The sequence below is a fragment of the Clarias gariepinus genome, chromosome 15, assembly GCF_024256425.1.
Source record: "Clarias gariepinus isolate MV-2021 ecotype Netherlands chromosome 15, CGAR_prim_01v2, whole genome shotgun sequence".
Classification (NCBI taxonomy): domain Eukaryota; kingdom Metazoa; phylum Chordata; class Actinopteri; order Siluriformes; family Clariidae; genus Clarias; species Clarias gariepinus.
In genome coordinates, this window is record NC_071114.1 from 6,460,264 (window position 1) to 6,475,511 (window position 15,248).

At 43.1% G+C, this 15,248-nt stretch overlaps 1 protein-coding gene across 1 annotated transcript in view; it reads left to right on the forward strand.

Moving 5' to 3' along the window:
• Positions 1 to 15,248, forward strand: part of diaph3 (diaphanous-related formin 3) — a 373,414-nt gene that overhangs the window by 275,490 nt on the left and 82,676 nt on the right. Inside the window, exon 25 of the mRNA XM_053513323.1 lies at positions 13,976 to 14,111. Coding sequence (XP_053369298.1) covers positions 13,976 to 14,111 — 136 coding nt within the window. The remainder of the gene's footprint in view (positions 1 to 13,975; positions 14,112 to 15,248) is intronic.

The window sequence follows — 15,248 nt, forward strand, 5'->3', positions numbered from 1 at the left end:
TGAGGAGGCCCGGGGTGCAGTCAGCGATCCAGTTCATTTCAAAAAAAGGAGTTCAGTGGGGTTGAGGTCAAGGCTCTTGAGTTCTTCTACTCCGACCTCGATACACCACGTCTTCACAGAGCTCGCCTTTTAGTTGCACAGAGAGGACATCGCGACGCCACGTGATAAAGAGACATCCTCTATAACCGTGCGATTCTAAATTTGAAGCAACAGCTTGTGAAAGAAGTACGTTAAGGGAGTGGATGGTCAGGGGTTCACATACTTTATGGGAATATTAAAAGGAAGACTAATTACCAGATTAACTTTATAATATGATTTTCAGTTTCTGTACATTCAATGCCTTACCCTCACTCACTTGATACTTTCAAAATATCCAGTGCATGTTATGATTCGACGGGCGTTCAAGTCAAACCGGGACCTTTGATTTCGCAGAATAAAGAACACAGTTATGAAAGTTAAAAACTCTTTTTATTTTCTCTATATTATTCCCTGCTACACTAATGCACTTATCCCAGAGAGTTTTCTCCGTTTGCCAAAGTCATGATCAGACTGCCTGCTTCAAGTATAAAACGCTGGCCCCCCAGGAAATCCCAAACATGTGAAAATGGCTTACGGCGAGGTCAGGACTGTACGGTGTATGTGATGATAACTTCCAGCCAAGGCCCTGTAACGTGCAACTGGTGTCGGTCTTGTTTATATAAGTCCCGGTTTGACTCGAACACCCTTTGTGTAATTTGTAGACAAAAACCACCACCAGTGCTACTGGTTCCTTGAAATGCCCCAATGTTATTAATTAGAGTATGTACAGCTACGTAGCTAACTATAACAGCGATATCATATAGCGGATATTTTAAAAATCTTTATGGTATGCTGCGAAGGTCTACAGCCTTTTTTTTTTCCTTCCCAGACCAAACCAAAATTTATTGTATATTAATTTTTGAAACAAAGCGCAATGCTAGTTAGCTAGCTAAACACTCTGTAAGACTGTGTATGTAGCGGTTTAGCGAGTTAGTTTCATGCTGTAGGTTTTAGCTGAACAATGTAGGTTTGTTGAAGCAAAATAAAATATGTATGCTAGCTGACTACTTAGTTATAAAAGTTATAACATGTCTTTTTTCAGCGCTCCAGCTTCAGTAATATGATAAAGACTAGAGGTTAAGTTAAGGCTAAGTTAGGCCTTTATTTGTCTTCGTATATCGCAGCGTAACTGGGAAACAGCCATGATACAGCGCCCCTGGAGCAGATCCTTATGGAGCTGGGGCTCGAACCACCGACCTTCTGGTCAGTAACGCGGTGCCTTAACCCTCTGAGATGTTTTAATCAAACGATTGCTACAAAGACCGAGCTCCTCAGACTCGTTATATCTCTTCTTATAGCCTGTGGTCTGGTTCTTGTCATCATGACTTGAGCCATCCCAAATCCTGGAAGTTATTATCGCGCCCTGTAGCGAGAGGTCATCCTTATTTAACGTCTCATTGCGTCTTCTGAAACGTTTTTTTCGAAAGCAGTTCCAGTGCAGGCTAAATCAGAGCTTTTTGCTAGCATGACGCCTTTTTTTTTACATGACCGCTCTCTGAGAGACCATGTTATTCTAGTCCCTCTCGCATCGAGATGATTTAAACTGACCCAAAACCACTCAGCCCCCTCTGTGTGTGTGTGTGTGTGTGTGTGTGTGTGTGCACATGCACGCATTTCGCGGTTTAAACTCGGCGTGGATCCTGCAAGCGCAGGCCTGGGGGCCAGAGATAAAGCTAGATAATTAGCAGCTCGACAGCGCTGTTCAGCGGCAAGCTAACAGCTCCAACACATGACCCGCCAAAATGGATTTCACGCTCCCGTGCCTTTTGTCTTCCTCGGGCTACAAATGAGACGGCGCGAGCGCGCACGCGTACAACCCTGCTCTGACTGTTACAGTGGAGTAATCTGGCGACACCGGCACACTCGCGCACGCGCTCGCTCAGGCTGTCTGCTTTATGAAATGCCATTCAAAATGCAAAGTCATTTTCCACTCCGCTGCCGAGATGATGAGAGGAACCTCATCGCTTTTATTATTTTGAATCATCTCGTGATAGAAAATTCTGAGATTTTGGCGAACAAACCGTCGACGGGTCTTCCATCAAGCGCGCGGGCGGTGCGCTCCCGTCGCGCGTCTCTCATCGTTCCCTTTTGTGAAACCCGATGCTGACTGGCGACGAGCACGTCACGTCGAACTCAAGAGTCCTCGCAGCTGAAAGTGTGCCATTCGAGCTCTCCTTTTATGATTCGTACTCGTCACATTATAGAAGATGTTATAGCAGGATTTTATAACAGGCGGCTCTATAACGCATCTTCTCCATGTCAGATTCTACACTGAAGAAACTTTAATGATCTATTATAGGAATTGCACTCAAGGCCCTCAGTCAGCGCCGTGCAGTCTGCAAACGTTCTTCAAAGAGACCTTGAACTAATAAGCTTCTTTTTTTTCTTCTTTTTTTTACTTTTTCCCTCCCCCTCCCGTCCATAATCAAACCGGGACTTTTGATGCAAGAGCATAGTTATGAGAGTAAAAAAAAAAAAAAAAAAATTATCTCTTTATATAGTTCCCTGCTACACTAATGCACTTTCATTAGGGTAGAAAGTTGGTAATCTTGGAGTTCCTGGGAGGCCAGCATGTCAGATGTGAAGCAGGTAGTCCGATCATACTGTAGCTCCGGCGTACTGAGAAAACCTTCTACCCTGACGGTGTCGAAGCACTAGTAACACACTGGGATAAGTGCATTAGTGTAGCAGGGCATTATATAGAGAAATACAGGAAGTTTTTAAGTCTTATAGCGTAGTAACTCGCTACTCCAGTGTATCGGCATCACTTATTTCCGCTTGTCGTATATACACACTGTACCGCATATGTACACACACTACCGCTCAGAAGTTTGGGTCACTTGCAGATTTTTTTTCGCTTTTGTTTAGTGATTTTTTTTCTACATTCTACAACAGTAATGGAGGTTTCAAAACTATAACACATATGGAATTAGGTAATTATGATGTAACAACAACAGCTGTCTTGCTAGTTCATAGAGTCACCAGGCTTCAATAATCATCAATTAATAATAAACAGCACCTCAGATTAGAGCCGTTAATAAGTAGCAGACACGCCTCAATATCTACTGTTTAGAATTAGAGATTATTGTATATTCCGGATGCCTTCAGTGTTGTTTTACAGTGTAGAAATACATAAATATCAGGAACGACCATGAAGTTAAAAAGTGATCCCAAACATTTGAGTGGTAGTGTATTTATACCTGTATATACAGTAAATATAATCAGCCTAAAAGAAATGTATACACACTTCAGGAAAAGAAAAATGTGTACAAATATATATATTATTATTATTATTAGTGGTATTAGTATTATTATATGTCTATTTTTCTTTTCTTTTTTATATACAGTGGAACCTCGAGTAACGCGATTTGCGAGTTTTCGCAAGACGATTTTTAATACATTTTGACTTGGAAAACGAACAAGTCTTGGTTCACAAGTACTAAGTATCATGTATCACGCATGCGCTTCTTGTTTTGCACGTGATCACAACTGAGGCAATGTTTTTTTTCTCTCTCTTGCGCTGTGGAATTGTGGGTAATCGTCTCCCTTGCTGGGTCTTAGGTTAAAGATGGTTTAAAGATCCATTTTCTCTCTCTTCACACACACACACCCCTCCTGTTGCCTTTACACAGACTCACAGACACACACTCCTCCTCTCGCCTTCACAAACACACACACACACACACACACACACACATTCTGCTCTACACAGAAACACTGCTCTGTCGCGATTCTTTTCAAAGGTGTAAAGTGTAGGTTCTTTTGTTTTTTTATTTTTATTTTACAGCAGTGATGCAGTTAGTTTGCGCATATGCGAGAGTTGTTAGCGATGTTCCTTGCTAATTTTTCACATAAAACTTCCGTTAGTCTTTCCATTAGTGTGTGTGAGAAACTCAAATAAGAGAGTGTGTAAGATAAGAAGAGGGGATGGTCTAATCCTCCTCTCCTTTCACTTCACACACGCACGCACGCACGCACATAAACACTTATCTTTCGGGATTTATTTTTACTTTTTTTTTTTAAGGTAAAGTGCTGCATTCCGCCATCGTCGCTACCGTGTCTGCGGTTGTCTCGTGGGTTTCATGAGGTCATGCGCCGTCCTGTGAACTTTATCATCAGCCGCCTTTAAGATCTAAGATTGCAAGGTTCTACGAGGCCGGGCTCCAAAACCGTACCCGTGTAACGCCTGCTTAATATGTGCGGCGACACAGAAACGGTGTCCAGTGAAACGTTCTGCTCGTGGCTGCCTCCAGTGAGTCTCTGCATAATAATGATCACAATGCTGTTGCCACTTTGTTGTGGCTTGCAGTCTCTGAGTGCAGCTTGTCTCTTTGGCTTAGCTTCAGCAGTCTGTCATTTGGGCAGAGGCTGTATAGAAGGTCATCGAACTGGGTTGAGCACACACACACACTCTCTCTCTCACACACACACACATGCGCACACAAGTCCTTTTTCAGGCCAGTGATCATCTAACCCTCTAGCTGCTTGTTTAAATCAATGCTGAGGAGTGACAGGGGACCAACAGACTAGGACTACACACACACACACACACACACACATGTCCAGTCATTCTTCCAGTAGCCCATCCACTCCATTAATTTGATTCTCCTATAGTCTCTTAGCCTCTTACACTCTGTGTGACCATCGCCACGCTCCTACTTTTGCTCGTCCTTCCTCGTGTATCTCTGCTTTATTATTTGCCACATGCTGTATATAATTTGTTTTTTTTTCTTTACATATTCCAGCTTGTTTGGATGTAAAGGTATTTAAACTTGAGTCGAAAGTCTGCTTAATAATAGTAATGATAATAATGATACTGTAAATATTATTGAGTTTAAAAACAGTAAGTTTTATTTATAAAAAAAAAAGTTTGTCAATTTATTAGTTGTTTTTCTTTTCGACTCCTGTGACAATGCCGCATTTCCACACCATTTCTGTGTTCCTGAGAGAAGCACATGCACACCTCTCTCTTTTTGCTTTAGATTGCTCCAGGGGTTTCAGTTTTTCCGATGACGAATGCAGCCTAGAGCGATTGGTTGGTAACTTGAACCCGGCAAACGACACGCCGCGGACTTAAAGGCTAAGCTTGCTACTTACCTCACCGGTAGGTTTCTCGTCTGCCATGTGGAAGACCCGAGTTCAAATCCCACCCAATGCCCAAACCCCAGCCACCCGATGCGGTGCCGGTCCCAAACCTGGACAAACGGGGATTGTTTACATCAGGAAGCGCACCCGGTGTCTCAAGTTGCGGATGGTCCCCTTGACAGGATCAGACAAATTGACAAATTAAGTCGTATGCAACTTCCACCTGTCACCCAGATGTTTGGGCCAGGCCTACAGTACCATCCTGGGAGGTCAGACGACTATCGCATGCTTTCCCCGAGCTGCTTGACGGCAACTTTTTTCGACCTGGAGCAGCGTAGCACAGCGCTAAACATTCCTTCTGCTCAAGTGAGGTCACAGATGTCTGAGATTGGCTATAGAGCCGAGACTGAGCCAAGTGCCTCGAGAGAGCTCAGCCAATCAGGATTTAAACTGATGCTAAGGCGCGCACTTTGCTGTCGCACCACTTGTGGGCGCGGGTTCTTATAGCGATTAAAGAACAAATCTTGGTATAATCAAGGAAAGAATGTCGAATCCCTTTTTCTCATGGGTGTGACGCATGCTTACTCTTGTTTTCCCGGGAAGGTCTTCATGAGAGACAGTTTCATCATGGAGCTGTGAGGGGTTTTGCAAATACACTTGATGATACTGTTCTTGCAAGAACATTTCCATAAAGACTGACGTTTGTGTCTTAAATTAACAACTAACTTGTTGTTACATGATTACCTCATTCCATATGGTTTTGTAGAATGGTGAAAATAAATCACTAAGGCGAAAGAAAAGAAATTTTCATGTGACCCCAAACTTTTAAGCGCTAATGTAAGTGGTGAGGAGATTACCAAATGATCAGGAGTTGAGAGACAGAAAGGACTAAAAGTGCTGGAAAGTGAGATCTTGAAGAAAAAAAAAATGATATATAACAAGGACAGTAAATGATGTATGATGTATGCATTTCATTAACCAAATGAGAACGATACTCATTTCGTGATGGGTATTTATTTGCGTACTCATTTGTAATGCGCTGGGTTATTAATACGTTTTCCGACTTTACTTTGGGGTTGTTCCATAAGTCACTGTATCCTCTGCTAACTCCTTTACTCCAGCTACTTGAGAACACTTGAGAATAACCGAATTCCTGTAAGGACACGTGAAGAAGAGAAGGAGAGGAGCGGAGCAGAACCTTAACGTACCGACCCACTTCGGTTAGCCACCTTATAATTAGCCTGCAGACGGAGGGGGGACGGGGTGAAGAGACAGAGAGAGACATAAATAGAGCGGTGAAATGAACCACAGACGTGAAGGTGCTCCTCTTTGCCGCTCTAGGCCAAGTTACACCTCAAGCTCTGATTATTCTCATTACCTGATTAGGGAAGGGTAGATCTGGACAGACCTTCTTGCACATGCATACACACACACACATGCATAGTACTCAGATTTCCAGTTATTTCTTTTTATTTTTTTTATAGGACTTATCCTCACTATATCATATTGTCCACAGCATTAAAGAGAACGAAAGAATATCGTGTTTGTATTAATTAAGAGCCCGTGAAGAGCCGTATTACCTGCAGAATGGATCTCATTTTTTTCTCTCTCTCTCTCTCTCTTTCAAAATTGGATCAAAGCGTGTGAATGAAATGGGGCTTTCAAGGCACATAATAATTGCTGTTTGATTTCACACCTCTCTAGAATCTCCAGGAAGTGCTGAGAATTCATTACCGCGTGCACATCGGCGTCCCGTACGCAGCCGATCGTGCAGGAGAACTGACCGAATAAAATGCCAAGGCCAAAAATCTAACTCTCTCTCTCTCTCTCTCTCTCTCTCTCTCTTAAAGCTTCACTGCCTTATGTCTCACTGGATTTACGTGGCTTCTGTTAGGTTTAAGTGCAGGTCCATATACGGATAATCAGCAACTGGGAGCAACGTTGCGATTTTACAGTACTGACCTTCTTCTTCTCCTTCTTTGTCTTTCTGCTGCTCCTTTTCAAGGGTCGCCACAGCGAATCATCTGCCTCCATCCAACCCTATCCTCCGCATCCACTTCTCTCACAACAACTAACTTCATGTCCTTTCTCATCACATCCACAAATCTCCTCTTTGGTTTTCCTTCAGACCTCCTGCCTGGCAGTTCCAACCTCTACTGATATATTCACAATCCCTCTTGTCTGAACATGTCCAAACCACCTCAATCTGGCCTCTCTGACTTTATCTCCAAAACATCTAACATGGGTTGTCTCTCTGAGCAGTTTGAGGGTTCAGGGCCTTATTTAAGGGCCCAACTTGGTGGGGTTTGAACCTGGGATCTTCCGAACCATAGTCCAATGTCTTGGTCCAGAGTCTATCTGGGGAAACTGCAGGAATTGCTGATTGGCTCACCAAACCTCGCTATTGACTTCTGTTGTTCAATCAGCTCGCAGCTGGAGAAATGCTAATATCTGGTACGCCCTTGCGCCATTCCATGCAGTGCTTGAACTCTAAACTCATGTTCCTGTTCATGTACTGTATGTGTGTGTTTGTGTGAGGAGCCTAGCACACATTTACACGTGTCCCTAAGCCAGGCGAGTGTGTGTGTGAGAGAGAGCGTGCCCTCTCCGTGCCCCGTGTTCACTTTCTCAGTAAAAGGAGACGTCGAGGAGGAGCGTGGAGAAGACATGAATCCAAATGATGGTAGCTAATATTGAATACACAATCAGGGAGAACAGAGCAAATCTACTCCGCTTAATTTGCTGGTAAAGAGATGATTTGCTTATCACGAGCCAAGATTGCATCTCTAATTTCACACAACCCCGTTACTGTAGCCATCTGTCATTACCTCGGCCTTTTTCCGAGAGGCAGTTCAACTCCGCTCTCTCTAATAGCCATCAACCCATGTTAAAGAGCACCGTTTCGGATCTCTCGGCCTTAGACTAACGGCATCGACTGAGCATATCGAGTGGGTATTGTCTTTAACCGGCTGTTTGGCTAATGCGAACGGAGACCTGCCGAGCTGCAGTTGACCACCTGCTATCCAGTCCCTCTCTCTCTGCCTGCGCCATTACACAGATTTTATCTCTTTCACATCGACAACATTTGCGTAGCACCCATGCCACAGGTTCCGTGGCATTTAGTGTGAATGTAGGAATCGGATTCGCCCTTTGGCTCGCCTTTCGTGCTCCGGAGGATTGACTTTACACTCCGACCGCCGGTATCCGTTATTTGTTAGACTAGATTTCGGTCTTCCGGGGCGTAGAGCTCTTCTAGATTTCTAACAAAACCTTTACAGGGTGTATATTGACGTTTCCGGTATTGAATTTGAAAGTCGCTCAACATCGGTAGTGTGTTTTTTTTTTTCCTCTCTTTTTTTTTAATGTAAACAAAAGAAGTGCTCTTGCGCCTGAAGCGAAGCAATTACAGTCAGCGAAATTAGTTTCACTCAGTCTGTCTGCGGCGTCTCATACCGCCAAAGCTCATCCTGTCAGACTGCATTCGACTTGAGCGGTAGGGGGAGAAAAAAAAAAAAAAAAAAACCCACGTGGCCTTCGGTGACGGCACGCTTGCCATAATTATGTTCAAGCAGCGGCTGGAAGAAAAGAGGCTGCTGTTTTTAATGAGCAAGGAACGAATGCGAGGAGAACGAAACCACAGTGTTTTGTCCTAATTCAATATTCCACGCCGCCTCTTTTTCCCTGGACTCTCTCTTAACATGTTTACTGCTTATTTAGTCAAAGGAGAAAGCCGCGGATTTCATCTCCAGGTCCAGGCTAATAGGGTTGGGCCGCATATATCGCACCGCTGTGCTTCGGAGCACGGTATTCGCAGCTCATGGTGGTTAGATACAAAATACTGCTATAATTTCCATATTAAGGAAAGTCTTATGAAAGCCGCAATTCTCAGATGCTTCAGATCTCGAGTTTTTTTTAAGTCCTGCCGGCATATCAGACCCATACCTGCATGCCTTTTTTTTTTTTTTCCGTACGTAGCGCAAGATAAACTCTAAGTGTACCTCTACAGTTATAACTTAAACTACTTTTATTTGTTTGTTCTTGTTTCCTCTTTTTTTTCCCAATGCGATTCGTCAGAGAAATAGTTTAGTACCGTGTGACGCTCTATGGCTGCAACAGACTGAATACATTTATATTTCGTCTCTGATCGCATGTCTTTACATTTACAATAAGCCATTTGTCAGATGAGATGAAAAGAATGTAAGGCGCTTTGGATAAGGACGTTTTTTGGCAGACGCTCTTATTCAGATCGACTTACATCTTTTTATCTCATTATACATCTGAGCAGTTGAGGGTTAAGGGCCTTGCTCAAGGACCTAACAGGGACGACTTGGTGGTCGTGGGGTTTAAACCTGGGACCTTCCCAACCACCGAGCTTCCCCCTGACCCCCTTATACGGTGCTCTAGTTCGTTTCTGAGTATTTCACTCTAAAAGTTTCTCTATTATAGTTTTCTAAATAAAGCTTGTATTGTTAGAGTATTCTTCCAGGTTTTTTCTTTTAGACCAGTACGTATTTTTGAGTGTATGCTGAAATCACTAAACATAACAGTTCAATTTGGAACCAAGGCGCAGTTTGAGTCGGGAAAAACAACCAGGGACATTTGAATGAACTGGGATCGGGTTAAGAGGTTTAAGGTTGAACTGTGAACTGGCCACCACGGTTTATATTCCACAGTGTATAAGATACGCAAGCGAGTTCGGTTCTGCTTATGTAACTGCTCAGTACACACACATACTGTACTATACCGCGGTAGAAAGAAGGATATTTTCACCTTTAAACTGTTGTACAGTATAATATCTGGGCGTGGCATCTGTGCTTGTAAATTAAGTTCGCCTAGTCAGTCTGTGATAAAGTGACAGGGAAGTCAGCATTTGCAGCTTATTCTCTATAAAACGGTCTAATAGACTGAGGACGACGCGTGCCACCTGTAATACACTTTCGATTCAGACAACCGAGGAATAGACACGCGTCCGCGTTAGGTGCCCTTTAAAGCGTACGAGCGCGCGATAAACACAATAAACCACGTCTCACCTGTCGGCTAATTATTTGCGGTTTTGAACACCCTAACCGATGCTAAACATCACTTAACGGCGGTGTGCGTTTTTGATCCGTGAAGTTCAAAAACGCTCGCGCGTATTCATCATGGCCGTCCTCTGAAAAGGCGGAGAAGCAGAACAGTCCGCAGGCGAAGCACTTCTGAAAATCATCCCCGTCTCACTGCCAGTAGCTGCCGGGCTCTGCGAGGCTTTTTTATTTCTCGCAGAGGCTCAAGTGAACACGGAACAGAGCGGAATTGTATGTGCACTTCAGAGTTGCACTCAGTCAACTGCAAAGGCGCGTCTGTGTTTGTGGCTGACAGGCTTTTATGAGTGGGAAGAGAGACAGACGGTGGACAGTCCTGCTCAACAGATTATTTTATCTGAAACGCGCCAAGCGCTTGTTCCCGTCAGATCTGATTAAAAAACGTGATGGAGAAGCGTGGTACTCCCTGCCAAACATGTTGGTAACTTAACACGTGGAGTTATACAGCACAGAAGATGAAATACAAGTTATTTCATTCCTTTTATCTATTTACTTATCTATTTATTTATTTTTTTGATTCCCAACCCAATCTTCTTGACGCCGTTGTGCGTTCCCGGTGCAGTCTCAACCATCTTCGTAAGGGAGCTAGCGGGGGAAAGCTTAGCCGCTTAAAACACTTTCCGTCATAGCATTTTCCTCCTGTCGGACAGAACGGAAAGTTATTTCTAAACACAAAAGTCCCACAAGTTGATCATTAGTACCATATGTACTGCTGAGTGTTCTGTATTTTACTACAGCGCTGAATAATGCAGTACAGCATGTTGCTGCGTTGATTCAAAAATTTGTGACTAAGCACAACTGTCATGGATTATCTTCTATAAATTACAATAGAAATGCAATTTTATTAATTATCAATATAATAATTATTAATAAAAATATACAAGGTAATTAGTAGGTTTATGGTCTAGGTGGTTAGCCTGTAACTTTGTATACCTTCTTATATTCAGCATATCCCCCCCCCTTTCTATTGGATAATAAATTACACAATTACATAAAATGTTTCCCCCTTATCTTATATGACATCATATAAGACAAGCCCCTCCCCCCCAAGCTTGTCGCTCGTCATCTAAGCAAAACTCGGATCACTTTACATACCAAAGACGCAAACACCCCTTTTGGAGGACGAGTGAAACAGAGATTAACACACACTTTGAGGGCTTTGAGACCGGTGTTAATTTGTTCAAGAATTAGGAAGATGAAGGGTACGGGTCCTTTAATGCAGCTCCAGACTAAATTGAAAAGCATCATGTAGTAGCAGATTCAGTGTTCACAACCAAGTCTAATCCGCGGAGGCCTCGCCCCGCGACCCACACCACCCAAGGGATCCGCCGCTAACGTCCCAAAGGCCCGGTCCTGTTTTGAGAGGCAGCACAAAGGAAAACTTCTGAAATATTGGAGTTATTAAATCTGGACGACGTTACTAAAGATGGTCGCCATATACACCAAGAGAAAAGTGATTTCAGGTCGTGTTTACATGATGATTCCCTCTGACTAATTAGTTTCTGTCTCCTCCAAGCAAATTATGCGTGTTGTGGTAGAAGTCACTTGACAGCAACGAAATGAAAATATAAAGTCCAGACTTTAATCCATGTTACCTCGTTATCATGATTAAATAATCGACTGAAAAAGAAAATCTGAGCTGCTTTTTTTAAATAGAGCTTCAGGATTTTTTTTTTAAATGTATTATTATTATTATTATTATTATTATTATTATTGCATGCGCTCTCATCACTCTGGTGATGTTTGTAGAAGCCTCTTGATCACGGCGGTGTAACGGCCGCCAGCCATTCCACTCTATTGATGCTTGAGGCAAGTGTGGCCATCACTGTGAGCAGCACACCGCTGACCATGTCAGACAGATCAGACCGCTGTACCACTCATAGCCTGCTGGATAAGAGCCACTCGTCTGGATTGATAAAAACTAAAAAAAAAACCTAAAAGAAAACGTTAAACGCGCGTCTTCTTGTATACGCCCTCCTCCACCTCACCGAGAGCCCTGTCTAAAGAGAGACGTTTCAGGAGAATCAATTAAACGTGACTTAAAGTTGTTATATAAAAACAAAAAAGTACAGTAGGGCATGCAGGTCATGATCTGGCTGTTTAAGAGTTATCGACGGATTTTATGAAAGCATTATAAATACTGAATGGCTTTTAAATGGATTTCTAAAGACCTCATAAATACTGAATGCTAACTTGTAACTCCACTTGTCTCTCTCTCTCTCTCTCTCTCTCTCTCCGATAAACACCTCGGCATCTTCCTCCGTCCGACATTCCGGCATTCGACCCCGTTGACACACGGTGTTACCCGAGCGTCCCCTCCTTAAGTCTGCGCTTTCACACTCCAGCGCTCTCCTCTTCCCGTACTAATTCGAATGAAAAACGAATAATTTCGAAGTGATAGGCGAGCGCCAGACACAGAAGAGCTGGAGACAGGAAAGCTGCTTTAAGGTGATTTACAGGCATCTTTCCCAGCATCCTCTGCCTGGCTGCCTATGGATTTACTGCGATAGCAGGAGGCTGTGGTCATAACCGAGCTGCAGGGAATAAGCGCCGTTTGTTTTTGTTTTTTTTCCTTCGGATAGGTTATATTACATCCATACACAATGTCAATACATATATATATTCTCCCTAATAAAAATAATAAATAAATAAATAAAAAAAATAAAAAAAAGCCGTGTAGTAAATATACTCTATGCCTAGGAGGCGTGAACCCGAGACTTTCATTCTTGCAGGCGGCTACAAGCGAACGATCATGAAGTGCTTCGATAAGACGAGTTTAAATCTGAGCACCTGTATGTCCCCATGGAAGCAAAGTCTGTGCCGACGCAAAAATCAAATACAGTAGTTATGGTCCTCGTTGCTCTTAAAGCACACACAATAATCTTCTCCAAAGTAAATTTCACCTCAGATATGCCTAATATCCTTCACACCCCAGCGCTCATAAAAAGCTTTCCTAAAAGCCCGCATGTGTCGAAGAGGCTCAGCGTGCAGCGTCTTTCCGATATTTGCAGGTCCTGCTTTTATGTTTCTCTAAGATGTGTCCTTTTTTTTTTTTTTTTTTTTTTTTTGGGCTGATTTAAGAATGACCCCATGATGGCATCACAGCTTCTAGAGTAGTTTGAAAGTAGGAGGGGAAAAAAAAGGAGAGCATGTAGAAGGCTGGGTCACTCTGACTGCTCTAATGAGGGTTTATCAACTTTGTTTTTTTTCTTTTTTCAGCCCTCCCTCTCTCCTCTTCTTTGTTCTCACACCTGTAAAACTAGGCCTTGGGAAGAAAGGGAAAAAAGGATATATATGTACATATATATATATACACACACGGTAGATGTTATGCAGCTTTCTAGCAAATTTCTCAAACTAATAATAAAAAAAAGAAAAGGAGAATGTAGAAAAAAATGTCTGTCTGTTTGTGCGCCTTGTATTTTCTTGCAAACGTTTATTAGATGTACTTTGACAGATCCCTGACCCTTTTCACAGTCCCTTCTGGGTTTTTTTTTTGTTCCTCCGTTACCTGACGTTCTATATATCTGTTCCTTTCCCTTTGCACTTGTCCATGATCATGTGCTCCCTGGCGAACAAATGTTCTTTTGCTATTTGGGTTAGAGCGAGTTTGTCTATTCATCTGTCTGATTTTCAGCATCTCAATGTCATCCCTCTCTCTCTCTCTGTCTGTTTCCTTCTCTATGTTTTTTTTTTTTTTTTTTACTTTTTCTTCCCCCCCCCTCCCCTAGCAAGCGGTGAAGGAGAACGGGAAGAGGCGGGAGGCGGAGGAGAAGCAGAGGAGAGCAAGGGCTGCGAAAGAGAAGGCCGAGCGCGAGAAGCAGGAACGGCAGCAGAGGAAGAAGAGGTTGCTGGAGGTCAACGCAGGTAAGACGAAATGGGTTCATGAACGGCCTTCGGAGCTCATGAATATAAAACAGTGTGTGTTTATTCTGAAGAATGAAGGTAGATTGAGACGACCAGAGATGTGAAAGAGGCTGGTGATATTATAACAAGCAGAATTTATCAAGAACTTCAAGAAAGTGAAGCGCTGCAGAATTAAGGAATAGTAACTGTTGATTATAAGAGGAACCGAGAGAGCTAAACATGGTGGGTAGTTAAATTGCTAATGCTACAGTGGTACTACGATATACACTCGCTTGTTCAACTGCACGGTAACGCGAATATCTAATCAGCCAATGGCATGGCAGCATTTAGGCATGTAGACCGAACCTCAGAATGGGAGAGAAAGGTAAAAGTGACTTTAAAACATAGCGAGGTTGCTCGAGCCAGATGTTCTGATCTTTTTGAGTTTTTCCTGAAACTGCTGATCTACTGGGATTCTCACACACGGCCATCTCTAGGGTTTTCAGAGAATGGGATGTGTAAAAAAAAAAAAGAGAGAGAAAATATCCAGTGACACCAAGGCGGCAACAGTAGCACATTGTAAATCTTCATCTTGTTACAAACGAGGTACGCTTCGAAGAGCATCTCTGAGCACAGCGCAGTAAACCGTGAAGCAGATGTGCTAGAGCAGCAGAAGTCCACACCAGGTGCCGTTTCTGTTACCTAAGAACAGGAAACTGAAGCTGTTGGACAACAGAAGACTGGAAAAATGTTGCCTGGTCTGATTCGGATGGTACGGGTCAGCATCCGGAACCGAATAATAAACAAAATCACGGTTCCATCAGGCTGGTGTAAAGGTGTGGGGGAAAGATGTTTTTTTCTTGCCGCACTTTGGGCCCCTTTACGTCGGGCACGTAATGAAGCTAAAATCGTCTCAAACTGGTTTCTTGTACATGACAATAAGTTTACTGAATCTGTAGCAACCACGTGATGCAGTTTTGTCGTGTCAATACGGACCAAGATCTCCAAGGAATGTTTCCAGCACCTAAATGAATCTATACCGCGAAGAATCAAAGCGGTACTGAAGGCAAAATGGGGGTCCAGTGAGTGAGGGTCAGACACGCTAAGAATCAGATCCTCATGTAGATCCACGTGGCCGCCCGACACGTTATCACTGTC